The sequence below is a fragment of the Anastrepha obliqua genome, chromosome 5 (genome assembly GCF_027943255.1).
Source record: "Anastrepha obliqua isolate idAnaObli1 chromosome 5, idAnaObli1_1.0, whole genome shotgun sequence".
NCBI lineage: Eukaryota > Metazoa > Arthropoda > Insecta > Diptera > Tephritidae > Anastrepha > Anastrepha obliqua.
Window position 1 is genome coordinate 60,014,041 of NC_072896.1, and position 8,557 is coordinate 60,022,597.

At 33.4% G+C, this 8,557-nt stretch overlaps 1 protein-coding gene across 1 annotated transcript in view; it reads left to right on the forward strand.

Annotated features, from left to right (window-relative positions):
* Positions 1–8,028, forward strand: part of LOC129246880 (uncharacterized) — a 119,834-nt gene extending 111,806 nt beyond the window's left edge. Inside the window, exons 5-6 of the mRNA XM_054885593.1 lie at positions 4,076–4,377; positions 4,454–8,028. Coding sequence (XP_054741568.1) covers positions 4,076–4,377; positions 4,454–4,613 — 462 coding nt within the window. The 3' untranslated portion in view covers positions 4,614–8,028. The remainder of the gene's footprint in view (positions 1–4,075; positions 4,378–4,453) is intronic.
* Positions 8,029–8,557: the final 529 nt, after the last annotated feature.

The following is an 8,557-nucleotide window of genomic DNA, read 5'->3' on the forward strand; positions in this document are numbered from 1 at the left end:
CGCAAAGCGATTTTAAGGAAAACCTTATGAATGCGGTCAGTACTAGCTATCTTAAGTTGATGGAACGGACGCCATATAAATGCAGCATACTCCAAATGGGAACGCACGAAAGAAGTTACAGCAATTTTAACTTATAAGGATTTGAAGTGCAACGCCCATTTATGCTGTACTTTTAATACCTACTTTTTCAAAATAAGTCAATAAAACTTTAAACGGGCTTTATTGCAAAAAAAGTACCACCATTGCCCAACGTAGCTTACAAGAAACTTGCTTTACCACCGGATGGGAGTGGCGACTTGAAATCTGGCCAGATACCCTTTCAATGAATGCAAAAAATTCGGAGTCGAAAGGGTTAATTAAAGCCATTAATTTCAGCTGGGAGCATTGTTGTGTAATTTTTTAATTCAACTTTGGTATTATTTCTCAAAAGCGAAGGTATTACATATTAAGCTTTTTTAATGGAGAATCGCACCAAGATATTTTATATGGCTTATTATTAACTATGGAAAAATTAGCAAAACAAATGTCAAACAAAGCTGTATTAAAGATGATAAAACAAGAAGAAGCATTGAAGTCGAGCAGCAAATCTGGTCAGCTCAAATCTAAAAATCACAACGTGCGCAATTGAATGAAATACATATTATTACTACTATTTACAGTAATAGGCGCAAATGAAAAAAATTAAATGTATATGAATATATATAAAGGGTCTTTCAAAAGTGACACCTAATTATTAGTATTGAATAATTCCTGAACAGTAGTTTTTTTATATCATCCTTGACATTTGTCAGTTAGACAGATATACAATTTGACACGATGGAACAACGCATTAAAATTAGAGACACTTATTATGAAAATGGTCGATCTTTAAGAAAAACATATCTTAAAACTCCTGATTTTTTCGCTGGAAATAATCGTCTAAATGAGTCGAAAACTCAAAGGTCGGTGAAAGATTTAATGAGTCGACTATATAACATTTAAATTATGCAATTTTTCATACATAATTGTTAATTTCCATATTTCCAATTAAATTAGAAAAACCTGAAAGAATCTAAATATACCTATACATGTTTTATTTTAAAACAACATCTAGGTGCGTCTTTTGAATGACACTTTATAAATGTGCATGAGGCAAGCCAGAGCGAGGAATAGGAGCAAGACACCTATCACGATTATAATTTAACCCTTCACCTAAAAAAATTAGGTCTAAAATTCTATCGAGTTCATTTCGAATGTTTTTAATTTGCCATACGTTTAGACTAATGTATATATAATGTATGTATATGCAATATAATTGGCGCTTACACGGTTTTTGAGTGTTTGGCCAAGCTCCTCTTCCTATTTGTGGGGTTCGTCTTGATGTTGTTCCACAAATGGAGGGACCTACAGTTTTAAGCCGGTTTCGATCGGCAGGTATTTTTATGAGGAGCTTTTTCATGGCAGAAATACACTCGGAGGTTTGCAATTGCCTGCCGAGGAGCGACCGCTATTAGAAAAACTTTTTCTTCGTTTTGGTGTTTCACCAAGATTCGAATTAATGTTCTCTCCGTATTCCGAATGATAGTCATGCACCAACCCATTCGGCTACGGCGACCGAAATTATCGAAATTACTATGATTCAAATCACCCAATACATAAATATCATTGTGACCTAGGGTATTGTGAATAAATGGTGTAATGTGCCAGCATAAGCTCTCATGAGGCAAAAAGAAAAAGTGAGCCTAATATAGACTGACCAGCAACACAAACACAAAGACGGCCGAGTGTATTCCTGCCATCAAAATGCTCTTCATAAAAAAAACTATCCGCTATTCGGAAGCGGCCAAACACCCAATTATACACATATACTTTGTCCTGCCATAAATTCTGTTACAAGTTAAGTTCGTTATAGATATGAAATTATAATACTTTTTTTAATGAAATTAGTTTTACTTAACCATGTAAATATTAAATATTAATTTTCATTCGAAATGGTCATCATTTGCTTTTACACAAGCCTTCAAACGATTAGGTCAGTCAGCTATTGCAGTTCGCACAGTTTCCTTGGATATTGATGTCACTGCTCGAACTAAAGATTGTTTGAGACTCTCCAAATTTGTGCGAGGTCTTCGACAGGCCATGTTCTCCAATTCTGACTGCAAACTGTAGTGCAATAGATTCAGATCTGGACTGGAATATGTACCCAGGAATATTGTTTTTAGCCACTGTTGGGTGGTTCTTGCCTTATGGGCTGGATCGGAATACTGCCTTCTAAGACAACCTCTTGGTACACTTTGCTACACTACCCGGTCTTAATCCATTTTATCGCCAAAATGGAGATATGTAACGCCTTCACAAGACACTCCACACCAAACCATTACGGAGGCTGTATGGTAGCCACACTGAACCCTTGAAACAACATTTTTTGCGACTGTAGAAGTTTTAGCACAGATTTTGTCGTTCTGCTTATTAAAAATTTACCTTCTGTGAAAATCACATTTTCATGGCCGTTGAGTCTAGTTTTCTTCAAGCGCGTTTTAAAATGATGACGAGCTGAGACGAGGATTTCTGAGAACTCTTTCTCGAACGGCATTTATGACTATCCTAGTTCGAACCATGCGAGGACGACCAATTCTTTTTCTCCCTGCCACTTCAGACATTTGGGAAAATGACTGATTGTGCGCTAATTAAACATTCTTGAAATTTAAGTTTTTTCAGCAATTCGTAAATCTCATTTGCGCTTTTACCAAATTTACGGGTACGTAATGCGATCACTCCAATGCGATTTTCCCCACTACATTGTTAACAAGCGAAATTCGCCACGAAACTGTGTATAATTTATGAGTGGACAATCCATAGGAGCAAAAGCAAAAACAATGGAATTCTTTTCTGCGAATTGTGTTTTTTCGCCGTATGTGTTTTAAAATTTGTCACAGAATTTGTCCAAGATTAAGTATATTGCTATTATTATTTTTATCCCACACTACTTTCGCCCTGCATACCGCGCGAGGAGGGGTCCATTATCACAGAACGCGCCGGCAGTTTCGGACTGCAAATTGTGTCGGCACTTTTTTTTTTTTTTGTATTATGTTTTGTATTATTTTATTGATATTTGTCTCAGTGTTTTCTTAACAATGTTCCATGTTTTGAAAGTTACTGCTTCTTGTACCTGTATCTTGTGGATTGTTTCGATGTTGAGGTCTTTTAAATTTTTAATAAGTGTTTTGTGGAGTAATCCAGTTGCTGAAATCACAAATGGGATTGTTTTTACAGTATTTTGTTTCCTTTTTTTTTATTTCTTGAGTTCATTATATGTTTCAAATTTTTCTAGATGTTTTCTGTGTGTGTTGTATCATGTGGGGTGCTGATTTCTTTAAAGTATTATTAAAGTAATATCTGGTCTATTGCCCATTATAGTTTTATCGGTGTGTATTGTAGTGCCCCATTATAGGGTATATTCTTCCCTGTCTAAGATGTTTGAACGGGTATATTTGTAATATGGATCATTCTTTTCTTTTAAATGTTGTTTATTGGATATTTCTTGATGTATTATTTTTGTGACTATGTTGTGTCTATGCTAGGCATTATGCAGTTATGTGGCATTTGTCGTCAGTTATAATCGGGTCTTTATGTTGTCACTTTTGTGTTTAGTGTTTTATTTTTTTGTTTTATTTTATATAGATTTAAAAAATATGACTATTGTATTTTTTTGGATATCTCACTTCTCTTTTTAATTATTACTTACTAATTTCGTTAAAGATTTAAGAATTTTCTTGCTATATTGCGCGTTTTAAGAATCACCGATTTTTGTATTCTGTGGTGAATATTAGGGTATATTTCTAAATGTTTCAGATTGGGCTCAAATGCTTTGTGTAATATACCATTGGCTGATATTATAAAGGGAATTGTTCGAACTCTTTTTCGTTTCCATATGCGTTTTATTTCTTGGTTTCTATTATTAGAAAAACTTGTATGAAACGCTAAAATCACTTCACTGAACTTCACCGCCATTTGGATTGAAAAACAGTTTTGACATGATTACTTTTTACAGACCGAATGTATAGAGTTGCTAATAAATTAATACCTTTACTTGCAGGTTCGTAGTATCAACGAAAAACGCGGCACGGTCGAACGTCTGACATTTATTAACCACACAGAATGTCATTGTGTAGAAAGGTCCAGGCAACAAGCAGATGAGTATCATAATCTGCCATTGTACGGCATATCGTATGGCGGACAGTCTCTCCGACGTGCTACCATTCTCAACTGCAATTGCCCCAAATTGTACGAGAAAATATTGCAAGAGGATGGTTTTTGCCGGTGCGATTGCTCTTCCGGCAACACTGGATGTGACTGGCTCAAGAGAGGCATGGAGCATTTCTCGATGATTGATCGCAAGTGAGTTGATTAATTTCTTTATTTATTTTGCTCTTACTTTACCTCTAAATCCTTAACCTAAACCGGTATTTTACAGATGCATGTCCGAAGGTCGTTGTAAGCCACCTACTTGCGAGCATGGTCCATATATAAAAAAGTATGGACGATGTCCAAGACGGGAGGAACAGTTGTCGGCCGCAGTGACCGGCCCAGTAATGTTGGCGACGAATGCGTTGTCGGGCAATGGTTACCATTGAAACGAATTATTGATACACATTCATTTGGTGCAACTAAAATTAAGTATTAATAACTTTTAATAACAGTAATTTATTCGATAAAAGTACAGCGAAAATTGAAATCGAGCGCATAGACTTAAATTAAATAATCAAAATTAATTTTATACATTAACGTTTAAATGTGATTTTAAATTTTAAAGTTAATATCATCTAAGCCAAGTACCTTTTCTACTATCATTCAATTTCATATATTACATATGCATATACACATACGTTTGTATGTGTACTTTTTAACCAAAGTGTTACACAATGGTGCATTTAACGCGTTCTTAACTCTTATCGAATATAAACTACTCCCAAATGTAATTTACATTACTTGATTGAAAATGCGAGTAACAGAAACATATGATTTGAGAAGACTTTTCACAGTGAAACTAATTAATGTAGTCAAATTTAATACTTGTATACAAGAACATACATATTTCTTAAGGATAAAATATTTTATTAATCAAAATCGTGTTACGAGTACATAGAATTTATCTAAAATTTACTGTTAATCTTTATGAATCTTATATGATAGTATTGAACTAAATAGACGCATACATTTAAAATATTATAGTATCCCTGCAGTAAAATAGTGGGCCAGTCTCTTTAAACGCGGAACCCGTGAATATCTCCAAACTAGTGCTAAACTTCTGTAGAGGAAAGTAGTTAACATAGCAGCGAGGCGACACAATTTTCGTGTTCTTCTCTTAGAATGTTGTTCTATCGCCAGGCAAAAGTGAAACACATTCTACCATATAAAAAAGTGAGAGCGAGTAATGTTGCCGAATTTAATTATCTAGCTGTCAAAAAATGTAGTTGCGGAAAACTTTAACTGCTATAAAAAATGGTAGTAAACCGTTCAGTTGTATTATTTTCAATATATAATTTGCTCTTTACTCATACGAAATGTGCAATATTCTCGTACTGCTTATGGCAGTAATGTAATTTCGTAATGTTGCCGAATATAATGTTGTTACTTTCCACCATTACTACTACAATTATTTTTAGTTTTAAACATTAAAGTTTACTGATATTTCTGGACTTTTCATCGGATTAGAAGCGGCGGTGCATTGCATACGCGCATGTAGCCATTGACGTTATGTGCAGGTAGTACCACCAGCTCTTCATTAGCATCCTGATTCTGGTTTGTTACCAACGGCATAAGTATGTATATTCATCGTACTATTTTTAAAATTGATGCTGCTATTCATGAAGGTAGCATTACGTAGTTTTCCGAATTCAATAAATACAAATTGTTATTTCGCACTTAAAGTCAATTAGACATTTAAGTAATACTAGTACATTGCGATTTTTTAAATTTAAGTAATAAATTTCGAATCGAAAGAGTGATATTGAATCTATGTCGAGTGCTTGCTAAGTTAAATTTTTCCCATAAAATTCTATGTAGTGAAGTTCCCAAAACGCAGCAAATTATTATATTATGATTCCTGAGCTAGTTTTAACTGGTTGTAGATTAACAAGATTTACTTTACTGCAGGGATATTTTATACAATTATGTGCATTTGTTAAGTGAAAGTAGAGTAAAGTGAGGAACTAAGGAAAAACAATTCCATTGATATTTTGACTGCGTTAATTTTTAATAACTAATGTTAAACCTATTTAGCCTTTTATTAACGTTAGTCGAATTATAAGTAGTTGAACGTAGGGGCACATAACAAATGTGTTTTTGTATATTTTTATACCATTTATGTTAATAATTTACACCCCATTTGTAAGTAGTCAGAGAAAATACACGTATGTATGTATGTATGAAGCAATATATAATTTAAGTTACGTGCACTTTTATGTTACAAAAATGTACATACATATCTATTTAAGCACAAACATACAAGTAGATTATTTTATTTGTTTTGTCTAGTCAATTTTCTTATTGATTTCGTATTCACCTAATATATACATATAACCATCATTATTATAAGACTTTAAACAGCAAAATATGTAATATGAACATTTGCATAAACACATACACATATAAATTAACACACACATATGTACACTGTTGGAAAATATAATAGAAACGGTCTACCTAATTTTTTCGAATCGAATTTATTCGCAAATTATTTTTGCTAAGATTGCTTGCATTATGTGATCAATGGTTAACCGTTTTTTTTTATTACATTTTATTTTCTATTTTGCCTCGTTCTTATTTCGGACACACTTGAGGAAGCAAGTCGGTTTTGCGCCTGGAAAAAAGAATTGAAACGGTAATTGTTTGGCGATAGCAACAAATTTTAAGCGGTATAAATTTCGCTCAGTTGCACTTAAAGATAATAATAATTGACTAAATTTTAAGTATAGGTGGATTAGTATTGAGGAGGATTCTAAAGATTCTACGGTGGAAGAAGCCAGATTAATGAACAATTTAAGAAAACAAAGAAAAACGATGGATCAAATAGCAGAATGAATGAGATATTCAAGGAATAAAGTTTTTAATGCGTACAAAAGCTGAAATAAAAATAAACATGTTTGAATCCGACGGAGAACAATATGTTTGACTACCCACAGGTACAGCCTTTGATCGCAGATATACGAAAAAACCGAAAGCTCGGTGGCGGATCAATAATGGTGTGGAGATGATAGATAAAATGTGTGCGGATGGACTACGTGAGAATATTGGATATGGTTACGCTTCTCTATGCAAGAGAGGAAATACACCTATGATCCTAAGATGTGTGTTTATGTACGATGACGACGACAAGCATTTCTGAAAATTAGTAAAGGAGTGGCTTAAAACAGAAAAAGTGAATGTTTTCCAATGGCCGCCGAGTTATAATGGCTTCATGAGTTAAACCCGATAAACATCTTGGGGCAGAACTGAAACGATAATCAGGGCTTTCAAAGCCACAAATAGGGATGAAATGTGGAACCAACTTCAAAAGTTTTGGCACTCTATTTCGCGGGATAAATGTGCAAATTTAGTAAATTCAATGCAGCGAAGGTGTGAAGAAGTCATAAAACATTCATGAGGTGGTACGAAATGCAAAATTAATTCTCCATTTTCTTTTGAAACACTGATTTTTAATGGCAAAACTGTTTAGTTCTATTTTTTCCAGGATTCGTTTCTTAAACTCGAAATAATTTCATTATGTTGTAAATCATTTGTAAAAGTGACTTTTTATATCTAAATTTGCCTTAATTATTTGAATTTGTAAGACACAAAACATCCGGAGTATTCCCAAAATAAAAAAATTGTCAAACACTGCATGAAAATATTGGTTTCTGTTATATTTTTCAACCATTTATATGCAGATATATACATATATACGCATGTATATGGACAATATTAATTAAATCCACTGCCCTAAACTCAGTTTTTTTATTAAGTTCAGTGCACCAGAGAAATTGTTTCTATGTATGTACACATATATTATATTATATTAAAAAAATTAAGCAATATGAAAATTCCAGAACTAAGTTGTTTATAGAAGATGGCAAGTTTAAAATGTCAAAAGCTTTTAATAAATAAAAAGAAAAAATATTTCGAATTATACACAAAAGTAAATTTAAATTGAGGTACTTTTATTTAGATCGTACGAATTGTAAACTGCTGAGACTTGAAGCTCAATTCAAATACCAATACCAGCGCGCACCCGTGGACAACGATTATGCGTAACAGCATAAAGGAATCGAGATCGATTTAGACATACATATAATATCCTACTGTGTCATTTCAACATTTGAAGCGTTTAGAAGACGATGGTTTTTAATACTTGGAAATATTTTTCTGATCATAAAACAGCAAAAAATCCTCATAAACTAACGTGGAGCCATTAGTAACAGCATCGTAACGACAACGCCGAAGAGCACGAGAGCACATATTCTAGACTCAAAATCAGTACGTTATACTTTATTCAGCGATGAAACGAATATATGATAATTAGAGTTGGTCCAGATAGTAG